This window comes from Salvia splendens, chromosome 17, assembly GCF_004379255.2.
Source record: "Salvia splendens isolate huo1 chromosome 17, SspV2, whole genome shotgun sequence".
Taxonomy (NCBI): Eukaryota; Viridiplantae; Streptophyta; class Magnoliopsida; order Lamiales; family Lamiaceae; genus Salvia; species Salvia splendens.
Window position 1 is genome coordinate 12,265,412 of NC_056048.1, and position 25,025 is coordinate 12,290,436.

The 25,025-nt window shown below is 39.9% G+C and overlaps 1 protein-coding gene and 2 pseudogenes across 2 annotated transcripts; all 3 read right to left on the reverse strand.

Annotated features, from left to right (window-relative positions):
* Positions 1 to 151: 151 nt before the first annotated feature.
* LOC121774315 lies at positions 152 to 9,941 on the reverse strand (annotated as a pseudogene).
* LOC121773512 lies at positions 9,113 to 11,232 on the reverse strand. 2 transcript variants are annotated; one of them, XM_042170388.1, is made up of 3 exons: positions 11,092 to 11,232; positions 10,910 to 11,017; positions 9,113 to 10,512 (listed from the first exon to the last, which is right to left on the reverse strand). In XM_042170388.1, the coding sequence occupies exons 1-3, from the start codon at positions 11,134 to 11,136 to the stop codon at positions 10,342 to 10,344; spliced, it is 324 nt and encodes a 107-aa protein (XP_042026322.1). In that variant the 5' UTR covers positions 11,137 to 11,232; the 3' UTR covers positions 9,113 to 10,341. The 2 variants fall into 2 exon arrangements, with proteins under 2 accessions (XP_042026322.1, XP_042026321.1); XM_042170387.1 differs by having other exon boundaries at positions 9,113 to 10,521.
* On the reverse strand, positions 10,327 to 23,434 carry LOC121773511 (annotated as a pseudogene).
* Between the last annotated feature and the right edge of the window lie 1,591 nt (positions 23,435 to 25,025).

Sequence of the window (25,025 nt, forward strand, 5' to 3'; positions counted from 1 at the left end):
GAGTAATTCAAATAGAATTCTAGGCCTCGTAGCAAATAACACTCACTTCATGAATATCCATGAAGCAAGCATTGGTAATGTGTATGTTACCTTCTTACCTAACCATTCCACAGAAATGGGAATGCATCAAATACATATGATATGAGCAAATGGCATTGTTCTAAATCAAGGTAAAACGTTGAACCTCATATAACAGAAGTAGATTCATCAAACAACATGCAGCAGCTGGATTAGTGCTTCCACAAACAAAAGAAGCAGCTCATGTACCAACATACATATTGCTTATGTAACTAAGATGGTTGTTTGAACATTGAGAGAGAAGAGAGCATATATACACACTGGTAAATGATAAGTGATACCAGAACCCGATGTGTGCTCCAAATTCAATAGCTGTACCCCTACCCCTGAAGTACTTTTCGAGGATCCAACTGCAATAACTTGAAGCCCTTCCACTCTTCACCGGGTTTCAACTGACGCAGAATCGATACATAACATTATCTTGTAATCCTCATCGCCAAAATCTGGCATAGCCTTTGCTTTCTTGTCCCAAGATGAACGCAAAGATGAATAACATTACCAACAAAAGAAAGAACCTGCATCAGGCATGCCGTCTTTGCAAAGTACATAGGTTCTCTTAAATACACCCGCTCAACCTATCAAGCCACAAAAGAGATGCTAAAAATGTTCAGTGAAAGTTTCAATTTTCATAACCAACTAGAGTAGTATATATCCAGATACTGATGGATTATCAGCTTACAAGTGTGTGGCAGTAGTGCAAATATCTCAGAGCATAATAATTAACAGAAACAGTAATGGAAAGAATAACATTACCTCACCATCAAAACTAATTGCATCAGCCTGCTCACTATACCTTTCCCTTTGTAACAAGTTATCAAAGTAGTCCAGTGTCTCCAAGCCCTCCTCAACAGCAGTTACAGCATCAAGCAATCTATTTGTAAACTGCACAGTTAAATAGGACATGATACATAGCACAGTTCCTCATCCACGCAAATCAAACTATTATGTGTTGAACATAGAATTTAACAATACTAAAGCATGTGACCAATAAACATTTCAACCATGCAAATGTGAAGAATATCTGAAAGTGATGCTAAGATCCTGATATCAGAGAGGGATAGGTAACTGCATAGAGCAAATGTGAAGGAGAATGGCTTGCTATCAACGTTCCGCACTCGAGGGATCACGGTGAGCTTGTCAGCAGTCACAGAGATTCGTAGACGTAACTCAAATCTAAACGCAGCATCAGAACCAAAATCACATAAGAATATATCAAATTACTACAGTTATTACCTTATTGGTGTGAAGGTCATTCCAATTACTACTAACCTGTGAGGCCAAGTCTTCAGATCTTCATCTGTGGATTTAAGCAGAAGATCCACTGTTGAGCGGTTATTGGCAAAGGCGAAGGAGAGCTATCTAGTGACCACAGTCTATTCCTCCCAATTCCAGCTTGCTCGACTGGCACGCAAAAGGAAAGGTAAGAATTCAACCAGAATAATGAGAACCTTAGTTATTTTGTAGCTAAGTTATGTGGAAAGCAAATGGATATCCCACCCCTGATGACTTTACCAGCCTTCCAAAGAGCCTGTCAAACAATAAACCTCATCAACTGCCATTCTACTTTACAAGAATAACATGTATATAATCAAGATTCCTGACCCCCATTTTTTGACAAACAACATGATAGTCCACTACACTGTTCATACCAACCACCTTATCTATGATAAATGAGATTACACAAGGTAACATGTAAATAATCTGAAAACTTCACCTTATTGGTCATAAATAGCAACTCTTCTCTTCTTTCAATACGATCTGCCCACCGTGCAAAAGCACCTGTGCAGCAACAAGCAAAATTTGACAATCATTCATTTACACTTCTTCCACTCCACAATAATTCTTTACTCTAACTAAACTAAACTTAACTTCATTTATCCACACACACGCATCAACAAACAACAACGAAGAAAATCACACAGCATATGAGATTCTAACTAACAACTTGCATTTCGAAATCCCTCAAATGCAAACCCAGAAAAAAACAAATCAAAGAAAGATAAAAAAAATCTCCATAACATTCGATACAACAATTTCATCAATGAAAAAAATTTATGCTTGCATCAAAAGCACACAAATTAGCTTGGTAAATAAGTATTTCTTATATTGTCGGAGCCCACTGGTTGTAAGTTATTTAATACACTAAGTTGATGAGTTAGCAAGTTAGCAATTTAAGAAAAGTATACATTTATAAAAGTAACTCATTTTTTGGATATTAATAAATTTATTAGCCGATATACACACAATTAAATACTAGTACATCTGTACATGCTAACCTAGAAAAAACTGCTAGGTCTCATCTTCTCCTCCAAATGTATACGTACCAGTACCATCTTCGTTATAGACGACAACTATATTTCTATCCCAGCTCTGGTCGCCCGCCACTACATCTTTCCCTTCCTCAATTTGATAATAGACAAAGAAACGTTAATGTAAATCAAAATTTTCAGAAATTGAAAAATACGTATTTGGGAAGTTCAACACTATAAATCATAAATTTGTGCGAAATCACAAACAAAAGAAGAAATTAGATGTCTTTTGCATAATGGTTGGAACTCAATTCTCTTGTGGAACATAGTCGAATCTAATTCCGTGTTTCCATGTCGGTAAATCATAGCTGTATTACTATTAGCAAAATTTATAGTAAATTGGTGGACTAGAAGTTTTTACCTTCTTAATGACTATCTGAATCCAATGTCATTTACTATAAAATTAAACTAAAAATAAATGAGTTTTAACTTATTGACATTTCAAATCATAATCACTAATACTACAAAATAATTTTATTAATAGATTTTGTCTTGTAGTGCCTGTATGTGTGCAAATGCACCATAATGATAAAAGTGCACAAACTGCCTGGATGAGTGCACGCTTACATTTGCATAATAATCATGTGATTGAGAATTTTTAATTACTATAAATATTTCTAAACGGCTGATAGTCATACTTGCATTTACTGCATTCTACTGATGAAAATTAATATTTTTACTGTTGAATGTTCTAAATGCATGATTGGGAAAATTAATACTTCTACATAGTACATAATAGATAATACTGATAAAATTTTCTAAATGCGTGATTGGGATAATTATTTTTTTTTACACTGTGGATTACATTTACACATATGAAACTGAAATTACATTTACAATTACACATCAAACCTTATGTCAACCCCAAACGGCCTATTTCTATGGGATATGGAGGAAGTATTAAATTCAAACAATAATTTTCCATCACACTTTCAACTCGTAAAACAAGTTATTTTGCCTTGGTAATAAATCCACTCCTTTGAAATAATAATTAAATTCCCAAATCATCAATTATTCAAAAAGCCATATCATGTAATCAACAAAGTTGCTCACTCAACGCACAGTCAAAACTCTAAATTAAAATTAGGCCACAAGAATATCAACAACAATTTCATTCATCATTTAATTCACGAACTTCACGGCATTAAAAAATTTTAGGGTTCAAAAATTAGGGTTCAAAAAGTGGGGCGTTACACTCCCAATCCTTCGATCCTAAACCCTAAACCCTCGCTTTACTGTATCTCTTGATTGGGGGGAGGGGGGGGGTGGGTTTGAGCAAAAGAAGCAAGAGGAGATTGTGAGCTCTCCCTTTGATAAAAAAAAGTGGTGGAATTTCCGCCATGGTTGAATGAGGTTTGAAGATGCAATGTGCTCTTGATCTTCATGAATGATTTCCTCTTCCCTATGCTCAGTGGCGAATTCAGGATTTTAAATTCGGGGGTACGACTTTTACATTGATTTAGAGCATTAAAATTCGATCGATCATTTTTCTTTCGTTTTATTAGTAGTGAATATCTTATATCAATATTTTTATTAATTCTGAATGAATTATATATATACATAAAATGAATTATATATATATACATAAAAATATAATAACTCCAAAATAGATAGAAACATAATAGCGCTATGAAATAGAAAAAAAAAAAAACAAAATGGAGCAGGATATATAGTACTATTATTACAAATAACAAAGCATAAAAACAAAAGGAGCAAAGGTGAGAGTAGAATGCCACCCTCTGGGAATCAAACTTGGGTCTCTAAGATCACAAAGCATGTTCCTACCGCTAAGCTAGACCAAGTCTATTAACATTATCTAAGCAATATATATTAAAGGAAGCAAGATTTGGGGTACAGTGGTACCCCTTGTTCTACACTGGATGATCCGCCAGTGCCTATGCCTCTAAATGAAAGGGACCGTTTGTAGTTTAATTCCATCATTCTTAGCATAGTTATTAGAGCATCCACTACGATGTCCCTCCACCGTCCCTTAAACTACTATTTGAGGGCCCCACTGTACTTTATTCTTCCATCCCTTAACCAAGGGACGGAACCTGCAACGCTCCGTCCCTTAACCGCCCCTTAAATTACTATTCATTCAATTTCAATTTTTTATTTTTTTTCCCAATAAATTCAATTAAAAAAACAAACTTCATTAAAATTAAAACAACATTAAAATTCAAAAAATAGAAAAAAGACATAATTAAAATCCTAAAAAAATAAAAATGACATAATTTAATTTTTTCCGCCAAAGTTTTCCCAAATGTGCTCAATTAGATCCTCTTGAAGTTGGGCGTGGGCGCTAGAGTCGCGTGTCCTTGCCCGAATAGACAACCGTTCTTGTATTGACGGATGCGCTCCACTTCGCGGCGGACTACTTGTGGTTGAGCTTCCGGGGGATTCGGGGTCGAAACAATTTCCCGCCTCGGGTCCTTCGTCTTGGACAATCATGTTGTGCAAGATTATGCACGTATACATGATGTCGACCATGCTCTCCATGAACCACGAACGAGTCGGGGTTTTGATGATGTTGAAGAGCGCTTGGAGAACCCCGAACGCCCTCTCCACATCCTTACCAGCAGCCTTCTGCTTCTGCGCAAAAAGAGCTTGCTTTGGGTTCGCAGGGCTGCTGCACGTCTTCACGAAGGTCGGCCACTTCGGGTAGATGCCGTCGGCGAGGTAGTACCCCATTTTATACAGTCGGTTGTTGGTGACGAAGTTGATGGCAGACGCTTTACCATCCAAAACTTCGGTAAAGAGGTCGGACTGGTGGAGCACGTTTATGTCGTTGTTCGACCCAGGGACCCTAAGTACGCGTGCCAGATCCAAAGCCGGTAGTCGGCAACGGCCTCGAGTACAACGATTGGGTGGGTGCCTTTGTGGCCGCTCGTGTAGGAACCCCACCAAGCCACCGGGCAATTCTTCCATTGCCAGTGCATGCAATCGACACTGCCAAGCATCCCGGGGAATCCGTGCACTTGTTCGTGCAGGTCGAGGAGGAACTGACAATCGGTCGTGCTTGCCCTCCGGAGAAATTCGTCGGTAAAGGCTGCCCGGATGCCTTTGCAAATTTGAGCAAGCACATGCGCCCAGTGGTGTCTCCGATGTGGAGGTATTCGTCGAACATGTCGGCCGTTTGTCCAGTCGCAAGCTGCCGGATGGCTGCAGTACATTTCTGCAGCGTCGTGTGGCTGGGACGCCTGACCGCGTCGAACTCTTCTCGGAAGAACTCTTCCCGGGCCGCCAAAGTATTCGCGATGTGGAGAAATAGCGGTTTACTCATGCGGAAACGGCGACGGAAGTAGGTTTCTCCCCAAATCGGGTTATCGCAGAAGTAGTCGCGTACTAACCTTGCGGCGGCTTCCTCCCGGTTGCGATGGATGTACGTCCGGGAGCGTCGTGGGGGCGGCGCGGCTTCCTCCGCCTCTCGGCGTCGATCTTCTTCAAGTGATTGTTCCATTATTTGATGCATTTGCTCAAAAGGATCCATTAGTTTGAGTTGATTTGAGATGGAAATTGGAGTGGGTATAGAGAGGATTTGAGAGGAATAGATGTGTGTTTGTGTGTGAAATGAGTATGAAATAGGAGTATTTATAGAGTAAAGAAATAAAAAAAAATTAAAAAAAGTGAAAATAAAAAAACAAAACGCTAACATTACCGTTTGAATTTTTTTTTATTAAAATTCGAATTTATTGCGTCATCCGTGACGACGCCCACTCGCGGGCCAGCGAGTGGGCGTCACGCATGCGTCGGGCGAGCGACACGTCGGCCGGGCGCGTGGCGCGACTTCGCGTCCCGAGTCGCGCAGCGATGGGATACGGGACGGGCTGAGGACGGGCGATACGCTGCAACGCGTCCCGCGGCAGAACCATCCCTCCGGGACGGAACACGAGCCGCGCGGGACGCGTAGTGGATGCTTTTATGTTTATCTTCATAAAATTGTGTGTTAGGAACTATGATGTGAGGCCCATCATTCTTAGCATAGTTATTATGTTTATTTTCATAAAATTGTGTCTGTAGGAACTATGATATGAGATCCCTCCTCATTATTACTAACTCATGAAACTTATATTAACTAGATTAGTTATCTCTTTATCTTCGTGTGTAATATTTATTTATTTCATTTTCATACTCACAATATATAAATGTGGTTTAGTTTATAAATATTATGTATGATATTAACATGCAAATGTCAATGCTAGTAAAACATGATACTAACATGATGACAGAGAAGACGAGGATTCAGATTAGTTCACTAAAAACAAGTTTTAGTTCATAACATAGATTTGAAAACACACGGAGTGATATGATATTTTTATTTGAAACTACGACATTAATTTTAGTTTGCAGTCTGTTTTTATTAATGGCAAATTGTATATTGTTCAAATAAAATGCCAAAATAACTTTTTCAAAACTCGCCGATAGATTACTAGTTAACTTGTTTTCATTATCATATATTCAAATTCCAACATTTTAGTCTTCAATTTTTTAGGGCTAAAATTTCATGGTTGAAGCTTAAACCCCTTAGGGCATTAGCAATGGGGCACCCTAAGGCGCGCCACGTCAGCAGTTTTATCCTCCTACCTCCCCAGCTGCAGTGGGGCGCCCTAAGGCGCGCCCTATAGCGCGCCACGTCATCATTTTTTTAATATTTACAAAATCCATACGAATTTAAAAAAAATAATACATTAAAATACGAATTTCATAAACTTCATTTCATTTAATAAAAATTAATACATTACAATGCGAATTAAAAAAAAACGCAAACTCAGCGACGGCGGTTACGAGCCCACACTTCTTCAATCATGTCACTCATGACCTGTGCATGCTCCTGTTGGTTGCGCATTGAGGCCCGTCTAGATAGAACATCTTCGAAGCCTAACGGTAACCCTCTATCGGGTGTGTCGGTCGATGTGCCGGAAGAGCTAGATGCACGGTCGTCTTCATTCCAGTCGGTGATGCTTCCGCCTTCACTCTCGACTATTATGTTGTGCATGATTATGCACGCATATATGACATCGGCGATGACTTCCTTGTACCAGAAACAAGCCGGCCCTTTCACAATTGCCCACCGTGATTGGAGCACCCCAAATGCCCGCTCGACATCCTTCCGCGCCGCCTCCTGCTTTTGCGCAAATAAAACCCTCTTCTCACCAATTGGGCAGCTGACCGTCTTTAGGAAAACTGGCCACCGTGGGTAGATGTCATCGGCCAAGTAGTACCCCATATGGTATTGGCGTCTGTTGGCAGTGAACTCGATGGCCGGGCTGTTGCCGTTACATTGGTCGGTGAAGAGGGTGGACGAGTTGAGGACGTTGATGTCGTTGTTCGACCCGGCTACGCCGAAGTAAGCATGCCAGATCCAGAGCCGATGGTCAGCGACGGCTTCGAGGATCATCGTCGGGTGGCTGCCCTTGTATCCACTTGTGAATTGGCCTCTCCACGCCGTCGGACAATTCTTCCACTCCCAGTACATACAGTCGATGCTCCCGAGCATCCCGGGAAACCCGTGCGCCCTCTCGTGCATCTGCATCAGACCCTGGCAATCAGTGGTTGTCGGCTTGCGCAAATATGTGTCGCCATAGGCCTCTACTATCCCCCGACAAAAGCTCTTCAGACACTCGCGGCATGTAGTCTCCCCACAGTGGAGGTACTCGTCAAAAAGGTCCGCCGTGGTGCCGTATGCCAACTGACGAATAGCAGTCGTGCACTTTTGCAATGGTGTAAGGCCGGGTTTCCCGATGCCGTCCTCCCGAAACTTGAAGTATTCATCACGTGAAGACAATGTACGAACAATGCTGAGAAAAAGGTACCTCGACATTCTAAACCGGCGGCGGAAAATAGTCGGGCCCCATCGCGGTTGATCGTCAAAATAGTCTTCAACCAGACGTCTGTGAGCTTCCTGGTGGTCGCGTCGGACATACGACCTATGTCGAATAGGCCAATGGACTTGCTCAGCCGCCGCTGCGGCCGCCGCCTCCTTCTCGCGCTGCATTTGCGCATAGCATGCCGCCATGGCCTCTTCAACGGCTGCATCTAATGCTTCGTCAAGCGAACCACCGGATTCAGACGAACTAGAACTATTGGTGTCGTCGCCGAGATTCATTTTGGTTGGATGTAGAGAGAGAATATGTAAAGAGATAGTCGATATGTTCGTATGCACAACTGAATGAGAAACGAGATTTAAATAGAAATCAAAACCGCGTGCCATCGTCCGAGTCGATCGTCCGCGACCTTCACAATGGGGCGGACGATGGCGCGGACGATGACCATCGTCCGCGGCCATCGTCCGCGACAGCCGCAATGGGGCGGACGATGTCGCGGACGATGGCCATCATCCGCGCTATCCTCCGCGACCGAAGTATAGGGCGCGACTATCGTCCGCGCCCTATGGCACGCACCCGCAATGGGTGCAGACGATGCGCGCCATCGGGCGTGCCATCGCCCGCCCATTGCGGATGCTCTCACCTTTTCTTACCAACCAATAATAAGGAGTTTCATCTATGGTCTTCCTTAGGGGTGAGCATTCGGTTTTCGGTTTGAATTTTCAAACGAAAGCATGAAAACCATTTTTTTAAATTTGAAAATGTACCGGTCGATTTCACTGAAAATATAACTACAAAATCTGAAAACACAAATACAAAAACCAAACTAAACAGAAATTGTATGAAATTTCAAAAATCCAAAAAGCTTAAAAACTGAAAAATAATACACAAAAACACCCATTAAACCATAACATGATTATCATCCATCAAGCGAATAAACACAAATATTCAATCCACTAACATCTAATGTCATCCAAAATAAAGTTTCATGATATCTAATAAATCCACTCCAAGCCTACAATATTTCCAACTTCCAAGTAAATTGAAGCCGTGTATTTTTCTAGTTTGTAAATTTGAAATAAGTACATAGTAATCAACAATGAGCATGAAATAAACATTTATCTTACCAAACGATTAAGCACCAAATATAGTTAGTATTCCAGAATCCTAAACATTGGAATACAGTGGGGAGAACTGGTCAGTTGGAATCTTGGAGACAATTCAGATTTCAGATGTAGAGAGAATGGAGAAGCTGAAACCTTTTCTTCTACTCTTAGGGTTTGAGCCTTTGCATTTGTCAGCATCAACAGAGATCATCCCCTCCCTTTCAACACAGTTACCGTCGTATTTGATTGAACAAAATCGTATCTTTCACAAGATCATCCTGCTCACCGAATGCTGCAACATTCTCGACATCCTTGCCCAATCTATCTGGTCCACCAGATACAGATAATCCAAATAACCACCAAACTGGTTTGTTATATATGAAGACCTTAACAAGAAGTATCTATAGACTGCCAGCCACTACATACCAACGAGACACAGAGGGAATGGGCGGCTCTATATCAACAATATGATCGATCACCAGAAGAAGACAGAAGTGACATAAACAACAACAGACACTTGAAGACATGAAATTTGCACATATCCTCGAATCTTCAGCAGCAACTGCTGTAACCTCCAAATTCAATGTGTCAACACTTCCCACTGCTCCATCCACTTGAGCCATATATTAAGAAATAACAGTCTGTGAGATCATATTCTTTAGCTGAGAAAACTTATCTCCTACTACGAATTTTGATCTCAGTGTTGCTCAATAGGAGATTTTCTATCAGACAAATATAATACTATGTATGTTCAATCGGAGATTACCTAACTTTCATTGGTTGTATTGTCTTCCGGGAATTGTTCCTGCATCGAATTAACAGTACATGTGGATACAAAAAAGAGTGAATTCACCTTGCCGGATTCAATCAAACACGGGAAACAAACTACACAACAAGCAAGTTCTCTAACAGCTTGTGTTCATAGGAATATTTATTGCGCCGTGTCCTGTTTGTACATTCCATTGCATAAAAGCACAAGTGAAAAATAAAAATAATGAACAAGATGAGTGGTGAGAAAAGTAATCAAGATTGTTGAAGCAAAGTTTCGAAATACAAATTCACTAAGTATCTTCCAGTTGATAACACATCAAGCCGTTTCTCACTAGGTTCGTATTTCCCTTTCCTGAGCTGATAACGATGAGTTACAGCTGATATGGTATATGTCTGCCCTTCTATCGTCACACTCTCACCACACTGCAGATTCTGCCACACTCAAGTCAATTTGTATGAGCAAGATCTCAGAGTTCCATTTCCAAATATTAAAAGCATAACAAATTCGATTTCAAAGTAGACAAAACCCAAGCACTTTAAAATTGGTTTAAAATATTACAAATTTCACATTTTATGTGTTATTTCCCAACCCTGCCCAAAGGGATTTTTCAAGGAAAACTTATTCTACATGGGCAATCGTGAAACGTGTATGATATTTTAGTCTAGCTATGCCAGGTATAGAAATAACACACGAAATGTGAAGTTTGTAGTAATTTTTTAAAATAAAGTTCGCGAGAAATACCATAATTAGGTAATCCAAGTAGAAATTGAAATGAATGCAAGATTAAGAAAAGGGTGAAAATGGCGATGAATAACTGACAGGGGGAAAACAGCGAACGCCGAGGCTTTTTGGCGGAGGAGTGATAACAATAACTTTGTAAGGAGAATTGTTCTCTTTCTCTCTCTTCTTGCACAAAACTCGTGGTGTCTGCCATTTACAACCACAAACAATTCATCAACACAAACACCCGAAATTGATTTGAATTTATGATGGATATTAACCGATTGTAGCTTTTGCATTGGAGGAGAGCTGGACACAGTCACCATTGTTCTTCACTGCCTTTTTTTGTGCAATTTGGGTCGTAAGTGTGAGATAGTCAGATAACGATATTTGTTGTTTCAATTTGCAAGTGGTTACAAATTTCAAACGTGTCAAAACTTGCAACATAATTTCTGTGGTCGAAGAGACATCCTAAGCATAGTATAAATGAAATTGGACAATCACTTTTTTTAAAAAAAATTTTTATTTAAAATAGAATTAATAATGGTCTCTTATTTTTTATTTTGAACCTGACTTTTTACACGGACATTAACCCTTTGGCAAACGAAAATTGACCATTCTATTTCAACGATAAAATGTAAAGTAGTATACTATCGTAGTTTATATTTTGAAAAATTAGAACTCACAAAACTTTTATCTATTATACACAGAGCATCTTTTATAAAGTAATAATCGTGACACTACGCAATAAAATTACTAAAGAAATATTCCATCCTTCCCATTAGAATTGAAACATTTATTATTCGGTACGAGATTTTATATAGTGTTGTTTTGTGGATTAATGAGGAGAGAATAAAGTAAGATATGAAAAAAGTAGAGATAATATTATTTCTATTTTAAGAAACGTTTCATTTTTAATGGAACAACTCAAAAAGAAAAACGTTTTTTAATGAGACAGTATTATTTAAGACAATTAAATAAATATCAAACATTTTCAATTTTGTCCTATCATTTTTATGTTAGCACAATCAAATAATATCATTCATTTAATAAATATTCTTAACATTTTAACAACAAATGTCCCTACTTAAAGAAATAGCAGAGAAATATCTAGCAAATGTCCCAACTTAAAGAAATTGGCTGATGAATTCTTCTTTCCACTTTGTGGGTATTTACGTCGTGCGTACAAACAGTTTCACTGATGTTTCAAATTAGTACAAACAATTTTAAGTTTGCATATATAATACAAAAAGTTTAATTAATCTTCCAAATTTATACAATTTATACATTCAGTCTAAATTGTCTAACACCGTTACTTTTCATATGCCTTGCGTTAATGCAAAACATCCATTACATTTCTTAGTTGCTGTCGAAAACTAAAGTTCGCTTAATGAAAAATGATCGATGTCGTGTGCTTCCAAAAAGTTTAATTAGTCTTCTGATTTGGTATTCATTGGTCATCTTTAAGTTTTCCTAGTTTCCTTCTTAATTTGTTGTTTTAATTTATTAAAATTTGACTACAAGTGGATGAAATCTTGAATCAAAATGACCTTGTTTTTGAGGCTAAACAAATCGAGCATGAGGAAAGTCAGCTGCAAGCCATTACCAGGCCAGTTTTAAGGGGACCACCACAGTTGCCATTGACAATTACTAAGAGCATCCTTAACTCCGGTCCAGATTCAGACCTCAAGTCTCCTCTACGTCATCATTCCCCTAAATTTCTGGCTCAGGCCACAACCCTTATAATCCTGCAGGCCCCATCCAGGCCTCGTCCAGGCCACAACTATTAAATTGCACTATTCACAATTTACAACCTATTTTACGCGTGAAATAAAAAAACGTTGAACAATTAAAACACGGAAAAGTTGTTCATTCGGAAATATGATATGAGATCCCTCTTTGATGATTTCCTCTTGGATTGCGGGCATCGCCTCCTCTAACATTCTGGCAATTTGAGCTTCGCTTGCTATTTGAGCATCCAATCGAGGAGACATTATATATTTGCGAGTGATATAGTTTGAGAGGAAGAGAAATATAGTTGAATAGAAATGAAAATGGTGTGGAATTTATAGAAGAAATTTCATAATTTTAATTAAAAAAAAAAAGAATTTCAAAATTGGGGCCCGGGTCTGACCCGAACCCCCTCCAACGTTGGGCCGGAACGCAACGCCATCCAACCCTGAGCTGGGCCGGAACTGGGCGGGGCCCCGGGACGCCACTGTGTCACCAGGCTCGGCCCAGGCCGCAACAATGCCTCCTCTAACGCGCCAGGCTGTGGGCCGGGACCCAGGTGTCGTCCGTCCCGCAGCGTAAACGATGCTCTAAGGAAAATAAAATCCATGTTCGAGAAGATTTGAGATCATAAGTTAAAGCAAGTTGATAAAGCAAGTTGATTATCATCATCTGAACTTCTTTGTGACCGCCTATTTTTCTTCTTTGCATATGAAAAGTAACGGTGTTAAAAAATTTAGACAGAATGTATCAAATTAGAACACTAATTAAATTTTTTGTATGGTATATGTAAACTTAAAATTTTTTACTAATTTAAAATATTGGTGAAACTTTTTGTATGATTATTTTTTTGAAATAAATTATCATGGAGTGTGGTATATTCTAATCAATAATTTGTCTTATCTTGTTCTTTCTTATGTCTTGACTCACCAATTGTATTAGAATATCATATAAACGAGTATGACAGATGGGAGTAAACTTTTTGTACCAAATGTATTATGTCTAAACTCATTGTTAGTCATTCTATTTTGATCTAAAGCCTATCTTTTTATTTGATTCAAAAAGACAAGTTCTCTTATTTAGCGTTATTGCTTGCCTTTATGTTTAAAGCTTTATGGTTAAATGTACTTGAATACTGTGGTTATGATTTTGTACACTTGTGGTTGTTCAGTTAGATAAAATAAATCCTAGAATAGATTAAGATGGACTTTGTCTACAATTAAATTAATATTGCATTTTATGTAGTAATTGCTTAGTTTGTTAGATCATAATATTGCATTTTATGTAGTAATTGTTTAGTTTGTTAGATTATGTTTGGTAGTGTTTGGTACATAAGACTAAAAATAAGATTAATTATATTTATCTCATTTTAGTAGAAACAAAAAATAATTAAATTTGATTAATCATAATTTATACTTATTTATTTGAATATAATAAAATATTGTTATTTATTTTTTATGATGTAAGAGTGACCACAATGGGTGAGCCGCGCCGTCTATTGCAAGTGGCGGATGAGCTGCGACGGGGAAGGAACAGCCGCATACGCGGCAGAGTTGGGGCGGAGGCGGCGGTTGATGTGGCGGCGCCCGCCGTTCCCATTTTTTATTTTTAATTTTATTAATTAATAATGTGATAAATAATGCGATTTTATTTTGTGGCTGTGATGACTGAGCGGACAAATTTTTGTAGCTGTAATGACTAGGTGAACCAGTCTTTTGTGGCTGTGGTGTGGCTGTTCTGCCTTATTATGGACACTCCACTCTAACTATATACTACTGTTAATTTAATTTTGTTGCTTGCAGTTTCAGCGAAGCATTTTTATTGAAAGAATTCCAAAAACTGCTTCACAAAATATCGACGAACAAAATGAAAAATATGAAGCTCCTATTGAGGCAAAATAAAAAAACAAATTCGATTCCAAAAACATATCCTATAAATTCGATTTTATTTAATGGGCACCTTAATTTCTACAAATTCAAAGCATATTTGATGAGCAAAACCCATTTTTGAAGAGATAAAAATCAATAAAAAAACGAGTAAAGGTGTTAGATTGATAAGGGGGAGCAAGAGAAAAAAGAGCGGAGGGCGGCGTCGGTAGTAAATGGCGGCACACAAAATAATCGGAGGGTATGGGTTGAGATGAATTATCTGGGATTAAAGCTAGCCAGTCTACTGCGAGCCTTGTCGAGCCTACACTATAGTTGCAGGTCTGGATGGGATGGCATATAATTGGACCAACCTAACATCAGACTGCATTCAAAACCTTATACAATTGTTGTTGGATTTTACTTGGAAAAACTGTTCTTCAAGACGGGTGATTTTGGGCAGATTTTAAGGCATCTACTTCGTCCATCCTAAGTAGTAGAAACTAATATATTACTCCCTCTATCCTATAACAGATGCCCCACTTTCTTTTTAACTTGTCTCACAAAAAATATCATATTTCCTTATTTGAAAAAAGTTTTCTCTCACATTATTAATATAGATATACTATTCTCTTTTTCTACTTAACACACCAAACAACATATCCTAAAATCTCGTGTCATTCCCCAACTGTGTCATCTATTATAGGACGGAGTAAAATTCAAATTATTAAATGTAAAAATAGGCGATGTATGCTTTTTTAATCATTTTAGTTTATACATTGACCACTCATTTTAATTTTAAATCAGTGTTTACGCATAAATGTGATAAAAAAATGGTCATTGAGGCCATCTGCAATGGCGCCTAGCGCACCGCCTAGTCGAGCGCCGGCTCTAGGCGGTGCGCTAGGCGGTCCATTGCAACCGCCCAGCCATTTTCGGAATTAAAAACCGCCGAGCGCTCGGTGATTTCGTGGCGCTAGGCGATGCGCTGGGCGATCCGCTCGGCGCTATTGCAGCGTCCGGATCGCCTAGAGCACCGCCTAGCGGAATTTTTAATTTTTTTTTATTTTCGAAACACTATATATACGCGGTTTGCACGTCATTTTCATTCGCACCACTTGTTTTAACGAGTACTCTCTCTATCTTAATTTTTGTACAAGATCAACACCGAGAAATAGAGAACACCAACGAAGGTACTCCAGTGACGAGCGGGTCTCAAACTCCCCCGGTACCCATTGGAGGTGGATGAGGTCCGATGCCAGGGTACTACAACATGTACCCGTGGCAGGGGATGATGCCCGGGATGGCAGCCGGGGGGAATATGCCCATGATGGCAGCTGGGGGAGTATGCCGGCGTGGCAGGGGGTACCGGGGATGCAACCCGGTATGCAGATGATGCCGGGGTGGGCGCCCGGGATGCAGATGATACCGGGGGGGTGCCCGGGATGCAGGTGATGCCGCGGGGAGGGGGGTACCGGTGACGTAGGGGACGGAGGCGGAGGAAAACATCTATCGCCCCAGTTTTGATTTTTCGACTGCTTCTTCGCACACATCGACCCCAACGAAGGCGCAGTTCACGCAATTTGATACTTTTTCCTTAGATGAGTCGAAGTTTGATATTCTCGGAGTTCCGGATACTCCCGTTCAAACGGGGGAAGCAGTGCGGGGTCGTGGCGCCCCAAAGAAGAAGGGCAAGGGGAAGAAGGTCGGTGAGTCGTCGCAGTCGGGTGAGGACGACTGCTCGGTACGGAGGAGGTGGACGGATGCAGAGAACGTCGCGCTGTCCAAGGCGTGAGTGAGTGTTTGCGACGATCATCTCGTTTCGAACAACCAGAGGATCGTCAACTTGTGGGGCAAGATAGCAGCAGCCTACCAGACATTTTGCCCGGAGGGGAGGCCACGCAACGAGGCGGATTGCCGGAAGGGGTGGGACCGAATCAGGACTGCCGTCTCCCGATTTTCGGGGTTGTACGCCAACGCCCTCCGCATGCAGAGCAATGGCCAAACGGAGGAAGACTGCAGGAGGATAGCGGAGAAAGCCTTCCCCCAAAAAGGGTTGTATAAGGAGTTCACTTACTGGAACTGCTATCTTGTGCTGATCGACTCCGAGAAGTTCCGAGTAGGTGTCGACGCTGGCTGGCCGAAGAAGCAACGACTGAACTATACCGGTGATTTCAGCGGCAGCAGCGGTGGTTCCCACGACCTCCCCGAGAGGGCCCAGGAGGTCCCGACCCCTCGTTCGTTCGCTCGCCGAACTCGCCCGGTTGGGCATAAGCGGGCTCAACGGAAGGCGAGGGGGGTCGCCGGGGGTTCCCAAGAGGTCCAGTCGGCATCCCCCCTTGCCAATCCACAGTAGATCTCAAATTCTTCGCGCGTCAACAAACGCGCGCTCAGATGGTCAAGACGATGGCCGAATGGCGGGCGGCGGTGGACCCCGTGGAGAAGAGTTTGCTTCAAACATTGCTCATGAGCATGCAGGACGAGTTGGAGGCGGCACGGAGGGAGACCGGCGGGAGTAGAGGCGGCGGCGACGGTGGCGACGGAGGTGGAGGCGAGGGTGGCGACAGCGACGGAGGAGACGACGACGAAGACGAGGAGTGAATTATTGTACTTTTTTTTAATTATTGTAATTTTTTTAAATTATTGTACTTTTTAAAATTTTAATAGTATTATTAATGTTTCCCGTATATGTCTCGTAAATTAAATTCCGTATATTGTGTGATTGTTAATTATTTCATTTTTATAATTGTTATTTAGTGATGTAGCTAGGCTATGGCTGGGCTATTTGCTGGCTTTGATGATGTGGCAGGAGGATTTTTAGTGTTGATAATGTGGCAGGAGGATTTTGTGGCTAGGCTATTGCTGGGCTATTCTTATTGTGGATGGCCTGATACACTATTTGTATAGGCATAGCAAAGAAGTGAGGGTCAAATAGCTCATCACTCGAGCACCGGAGCAGCTTTCAGAAAAATATACAATTAAATCTCATACTATAGTAGTATTTTTTTAGCCGTCTAGACTAGAGAAAATATCAGTTCAATTTTAATTGAAGAACATAGATTATATAGTAAACTGAATTCAGTTTAAGCGTACCAAGTGGTCTCGCCTCAGGCTAGTCGAAATGGGTGGCGTCTGTCTGCAATTTAAATAAACGAGAAAACACTTCATTCTTGTTATGGAGCTCTATGTATGTACCCGTCTGCATCAATATAAGCTCTGCTTCAGCATTTTTGCAATTCAAAAGGAAAGTGCCACAAATATAATTTATGCCTAAATATAGTCATTTTATTACGGGTGGTAAATACAGCAAGTTGGTCGTTATATAGAAAATGATAACGACTCAACCCAATAAGGTCTGCATCAGTAAGCTCTGCAACAAGTTAAGAAAATTCTCTAACTCGAACCCAAACATGAACCCGACCAGCTCCTACCATCAAATCCAAACACGGTCCACATCCGAAATAATAAAAGTGAATTGTGGCTTTTAATATTGTTCATCCCAAGTAATTAATTTAAAATGGCAATATGAGATATTTAATGACGAACATTTTTGACAAAAAAAAAATAGAGTTAGTCAGGACCTAAATTTTTTGTTATGATCTTCTAGATTTACAAGTAATTAATTTAAAATGTTAAAATAATATGGGGATTCATAGGATAAATTATAGTGTTAACATATAGAATTAAACTATGAAGACTGTTAGCCACTAACTTAGAAACACTAGTATATAGCGGTACTTCAGCTTTTCAGACATGAACTATTTTTAGAACAAATGTAATTACCTTAGAGAGAAAAAATCATTTTTGATTGGTATGAATATGTTGAATGTCACAAGATTACCAAACTTGTCCGTGCAGGTTTGGGTAAACCTTGTGTGAAATAGTTAAATTCTTACCAAACCTGTGCGCATTCACTAGGCTAGCCGGGTGAGGTTACGGTAATTTTGATGTAAATTTGACAAATTCATGCCAGAGCCAGACTTATCAAATTTGTGTGCACAGTGCCAAGATGGCCGCACGCAGGTCTAGTAAGTATGATAAGAGTAGTTTGATTCATACCAAAAATATGAAACTTGCATGATATGAATTCAAACTAAGCAAGTGTGTTAGGCATGGTATGAAGCTAATTCCTATCTTGCAGACCAAACTTGCAGCACGCAGATTGATAAGCTCGGTATAAATTGGTGTGTTATACTTGGTAAGGTGGTACGAATTGACTGACCTAATACCAATTACTATAAAGTAAGCCAAAGGGCATTTCTATCCAAAAATTAGCAATATTTTAATTTTTTCAAGTTCACAGCGTAGTACCCTTCTCTACTTTATTCTCTCTCTTAGTTTACTCTCTATCTACTTTAGTATCATTTTCCTAAAACTCGTGCTTAAAAGAAGTGCCTCACCATTTGGTGGAGGGAGTATTAGTTTTTAGTATCCTGATGAGTTATTTCAGAAGTCACATATATGGATTAGTTAATCACAATTTATTCGAAGCACCTACTTTCTCATGAATATTGGACACAAATGGCTTACCTCAACTACTTGCCCATCCTCCAGTACCACGATTTTGTCCGCTTCTTTTATCGTAGACAACCTACCAAGGTCAAGTCAGTTTTTCTGCCAAAGGTCAAGTCACTTTTTTGCAATAATAATGTTACAACTGCATAAATGCCAACCTTTGTGCAACTATGATCATTGTCATTCGTCTATCTGCATCGTTCTTCAATACTTGAAGAATCTCCTGTAGTCAGACATTACACAATAGTTCATTTTAGTACAAAACAAGATGAGGTGACAGAGAGTCTCTCTCACTTTGATGTAGCCTTCACTGTCTGCATCGAGAGCACTGGTAGCCTCGTCAAAAATCAAGATGATGGGGTATCTGAGGAGGGCTCTTGCAATAGCTATGCGTTGCTTTTGTCCCCCACTTAGAAGACTATCGTCAATGACGGTGTGATAGCCCTGAGGGAAGGCAGATACGAATTCGTGGGCATGGGCATTCTTTGTAGCAGATTCGATCTCTTCCACTCCAATGATGCTTCTTGAGCAGCCATATGTAAGATTGGACATGATATCCATGTGGAAAAGATGGGGTTCCTGCTCATTGTTTGTTTATATAAATACAACTTTCTCAGGTTTCTTGCAAAACGCTTCAAAGTGTTTGAGTCCGACCTGGTCGACGTAGCCGATGTTCTCTCTCAACCACCCCATATCCATCTTTCTCAGAGGAATGCCATTCATAAGTATCTGGGAATGACAAAGTATTGGTATAATTTGGAGAAATTATGTGATACCTTAAAATATGAACTTTAATCTAATTTTAGTTTTGGACGTCAACTAAAAAATCTTCTTTTAAATACACAAGTTTTCAACTGTTCTGAATCTTCTGATATTTCACATGACAGTCAATTGTTCTCAAACTAATGTCAAAGTGGACACATAAAATGTCTACATTGTTTAAGAAATGTGTACAAAATGACGTATTTCGATTTCTACATCGCTTTAGCTCTAGCTATGATAATACATTTGCGACTTCATCTTGGCATATGATGGCATGAATTTTTTTAGAAATCAACAATAGTGCAAAAAATCAGAAATCGACTGTAGTGCGAAAAATTAGAATAGTTGAAAGTTCAAGTATTTGGAGGTATAAATTTTAAAGCTCACCTCTCCTTCAGTAGGCTCGTAAAGGCGCAGCAAAAGACTGATTAAACTGCTTTTTCCGCTACCACTGGCGCCCACCTTTTGCAGAGTAAAGCTTGTTAATGGTTCTTTAAACATTACAAAAAATATGATGAGAACGATGATGAATGTAATGTCGGTATTGCTTACTATTGCAACCATTTCATTAGCTTTTATGGAGAAGTTCACATTTTTCAGAACAGGAACCTGCTCATATATTAAATACAGAGGCAACTAAGTTGAAAGTGAGACTAACTATTAGAGGCAAAAACAACCACATTTCGCAGTCACTAAAGATACCATCTTCCTCGACGAATAGTGAAATGACACATTCACAAAGTCAACACATCCTATCAGCCTCTGCAATTTTACTCCTGCATTCATTATAATCCAAGTTAATAGCAATAGAGACTAACATAAAATTTGCAACCACTCCAAATATAAAGCTCAAACATCGTTTATGGAAGCATCAAAGTTAGAAAGAATATGGTCAAGAAATGGCTCCTGCCTTTCGACATGAATTCACTACTTGGTGGAAGATGCATCAACTGAAAAACCTTAGCACAGGCTCCAACAGACTGAAGTAATGATGACATGCTGTCTTGCAATCTCCAGGCAGCATAAATCAACCACTCACAGTACAAAATATACTTGGTCAGTTGCTCAGTAGACACATGACCACTCAAAATAGACATTCCCCCAAAAATAACTGCTAACACCTGCAAAACATAACTTGGAATCCAGACAAGATCTCTTGGTGAGAGAGAGAGAGATAGAGCATGTTAACTTTCGTATTTGCAGTCTTACAAACTTCAAAATATAGGATTGAGTGTAAAACATGGAGCAGTACTTGTGTTGATCGATAAAGAATACTGAAACTAAGGGTCCATAATCCATATGCTACACTTTCTCGCATGCCCACAGAAGCTAATCTTTCGATCCATCGTGTGAACCTTCAAATGTAATATGAGCAAGTCTGATCTCTGATGATGACAAATGAACAAAGTGTGCCAATATATTATGCTCTTCTTATATTGAGCAATAAAACTTGAAATAAACTTTAACTACCTCTGAAGTTCTTCTCTTTCTGTCCCATATGCTCTGATAGTTCTAATCAAAGAAAATGTCTCTTGTGCGACCTTAGTTTATTTTCAAAAAAGAAAACCCCAGTTTAGCAACATTAGCAGATGAAGAGGCATATTGAAATATTGCAGTTTTTTGAATTACTTCATTGGAAGAGGCAACAAAATTTTGGCCAAGCAGTGCTGCTTTCTTCTGGTACCTGTCAAAACAACAATCATGGTTTCTCAAGATTGCAACATAGTACAGTAGAAGCACTGAAAAATGAAACAAATGTGTTTTATATACATGTAATCTGCTAATTGTAGATCTGCATAAATTAATAAATGATAGGTATCTATTTATTAGGAGTCGCTTGTCTTGTCATAAATGTGTAACAAATGTCTTCTATGTGCTTTATAAGTTCAAAAATATATTTAAATGTCATGTAAAATTACAGAATTTTAGACAAACATTAACCATCTATTGCACTTTCATGACCTACTACCACAAAAACAACACAGTGAGCATGCATGCAAAGGGCTAATCACACAACCTAGTAGGAACGATTTCCAATTTGATCTGTAATGAACTAAACTCCTCTCTCTCTCTCTCTCTCTCTCTCTCTCTCTCTCTCTCTCTCTCTCCCTCTCCCCAACTTCTTCACCTTGTGACTACATTACAGCATTCTAATTTCATAAATGGAACTCCATGATATTGTGGAGTATTGAACAAATTCAGGTGTATAAATGTGACTCAAAGATATAGCTATGGACTTCAGATGCATCAACACTTACTGCCCATAGATTAGGAAAATCAGTGATAAAATACAACATATTACTAGTGATGACAGTGCTAGAGGCCATGACAAAGTCATCAAGCAGATAAATGCGCCTATACCCTGCAAAATTATCAGTCAATCAAAGACCAAAAAGCAACAACAAGATTAGGAATCTATATAAAAGTATATTACTAACTAGTAACAGAAACCTGGAAAATATTACGAAGGATCATGTGTATATCATTTCCAACAGTGTGAGATAACCTCTGGCAATCTGTACTAACCCTGCTAGTCAAGTCACCAACTGCTTCCGTGTCAAAAAATGATACATCCTACAAAATCAAAGCTCAATGTCACAAAAACAATGTACTCCACAATTTATGAGGAGCACCAGCTAACTCCAGTAAGCATAAGCTCGACAAAATTCAAACCTGAAGAAGAAGAGATCTATATACAGCTTTCCTAAGACGCTTAACCTGCAAAATTCAATCAAACGTATAACTGTTTTATATCAACCAAAGACATAAATGGTAGGTCAAAGAAACCATAACTTGAAAAACGTACCAAAATCGCATTTGCAACAGCAAAACATCCACTTCGCAACCCACTGCATTTGAAGAAAAGATGAACATGCAGAATGAGATAAATGAGAATAAGTGGTTGGGAAGGGAGGAGGGGAATTAATATAATCTTATGTAAATTAACCTGCATATTCCTGATGTGAAACACAACAAAATCAGAAGCCATGAGTTTTGATAGAACACCAACATCTCACCATTTTGAGCTGAAAAAACTGATGCTGCCAGTATTCCTGGCATTGATATCTCTGAGACCTGCAGAAGATACGCATCTAAAATCATACTATAACTCGTTCGTCGATGCACACTCCAACTCAACATTCTTCGAAGCACAAATTCTAAATATTACTCCAAATGACAAAGTACAGATTCTAATTAAAGCAATGATAAATTTGAATCCATGCTCCATGGCAACTAATTCAAACCCTAACGAATCGAAACCGAAAAGGAAACATTATACTAATGAGTAGCCAATTCTCACCGCCGCGACAGCCAACGCGCCTCAACGCTGTGTATAAAATCCATTTCTCATCCGCTAACAGCGCCCACATTTCTCTCAGAGCTTGTAAAACAGTTATCGGCTCCGCTGCAATTGGCGAGCCATCAACATTTTGCTCAAAATCTCTCAAATTCCACCAACGACCACCGGGGAAGACATCTCGAATCAGCTCAAACCATTTCACAATCATGCGTAATGCATTTCCATTTACTTCCTCCAAACAATTTTCTCGATGACTGTTGATTGCGTGAGAAACGTACATTCGCCTAAATGCGTAGGCTGAATTTGAATACGGAGGTAGATTTTGAGCAGAGGATGAATTGGAACAGTGTAGGCTGGTTTTGGATACCGGAATTGAGTTAGTATTCCGATCGTTGAAGTAGGTAGGTAGGTGGAATGTCGTCTGAAGCGCAGCCATGTCGAAGTACAGGAATCACAGCAGCAATTAGCACAATACATAAATTACATCCAAGAAAACTGAAAACTGTTGTCAAGACTTGCTTGAGAGCATCCCCATTCGTGCTCTTGCCAACGAGCACGGACGTGAGCCCGTACCCACTTTTAATCTATGCTCTTAGGCAAGAGCACAACGCCCAATTTAAATAAAAACATTTCCATAAAATTGAAATGCATTAAAAATATCCGGAATACTATTATAAATTACAAAAAAATTAAAAATTGCATCATTAAAATCATAAAAATTAAAAAGTACATAATTAAAATCCTAAAAATTAAAAATTACATAATTAAATTCATAAAATTAAAAAAATCCACTACTCGTGGCCGAATTTCGCCCAAATGTGTTTGATTAAGTCTTTTTGTAGCTCAATGTGGGCTCGAGTATCGAACATTGTGTTCCTTATTTCGATTCTCTCGCCCACTGTCGTATGCACACCTCGGCGTGGGGGAGACCTCGCAGTTGAGCTTCCGGCTTCATCCAGTCGTAAAAGCTAGCCATCATCGGTCCTTCGTCAACTATAATCATGTTATGCAAGATAATACACGTGTACATGATGTCGGTGATATTTTCACGTACCACAGCCGAGACGGGTCCTTCACAATGTTGAATCGGGCTTGAAGGACCCCAAAAGCACTTTCGACGTCTTTCCGAGCGGACTCTTGACGCCGCGCAAAAAGAACCCATCTCGGGTCTTGCGGGTTGCTGAGCGTCTTCACGAAAGTTGACCACCTTGGATAGATACCATCGGCGAGATAGTAACCCATGTGGTATGCATTTCCGTTGACGGTGAAGTCGATCGCCGGTGCTACATCATTCAAAACATCATTGAAGAGTGGTGAAGAATAGAGCACTTTCAAGTCGTTGTTGGATCCGGCAATACCAAAATATGCAAGCCAAATCCATAAGCGGTAGTCGGCGACCGCTTCAAGGATAAGTGTTGGGCCGCCGCCTTTGTGGCCGCTTAAGTTTTGCCCCCTCCAAGCAGTCGGACAATTCTTCCACCTCCAATGCATGCAGTCAATGCTGCCAAACATACCGGGAAAACCATGGACTGTTTCGTGAAGACGAAGCAACCGTTGACAATCATCGGTGGCGGGTGCTCGAAGGAACTCCTTACCGAAAGCTGAACGAACGTTGTCGCAAAAATTTTTAAGGCAAAGGATTCCAGTTGACTCACCGACATGCAAATACTCATCGAAGAGGTTAGCCGTTTGCCCAGTAGCAAGTTGTCGGATGGCACACTTACACTTCAGCAACGCCGAGAGACTTTGCCAACAGGTTGCGTCTGTACTTGTTTGAAAGTATTCAACACGGGCGGATAATGTGTTGACAATACGCATAAACAAGCGTTTTGACATGCGAAAACGGGGCCAAAAGTAATCTTCCTGAAACCGCGGGTGGTCGAAAAAATAGTCGGCAACGAGCCTTTCGTTGGCTCCCTCCCGGTCACGATGGATGTAGCGGCGAGTTGATCAACTTCGTCGAGGAGGAGGGGCGGGGGTATTAGCGGTGACATATGCTTCATAGGAGGCACGATATTGTTCATAGTATTCTTGTTCTTCG

Excerpts from the sequence above, each read along its gene's own strand:
- LOC121773512 (XM_042170387.1), bottom strand. The coding sequence starts at position 11,136 with ATGGTGACTGTGTCCAGCTCTCCTCCAATGCAAAAGCTACAATCG. Across the intron at positions 11,018-11,091 it reads CAATGCAAAAGCTACAATCG|ACACCACGAGTTTTGTGCAA; the intron begins GTTAATATCCAT and ends TGTAAATGGCAG. Across the intron at positions 10,522-10,909 it reads GCGTTCGCTGTTTTCCCCCT|AATCTGCAGTGTGGTGAGAG; the intron begins GTCAGTTATTCA and ends TGAGTGTGGCAG.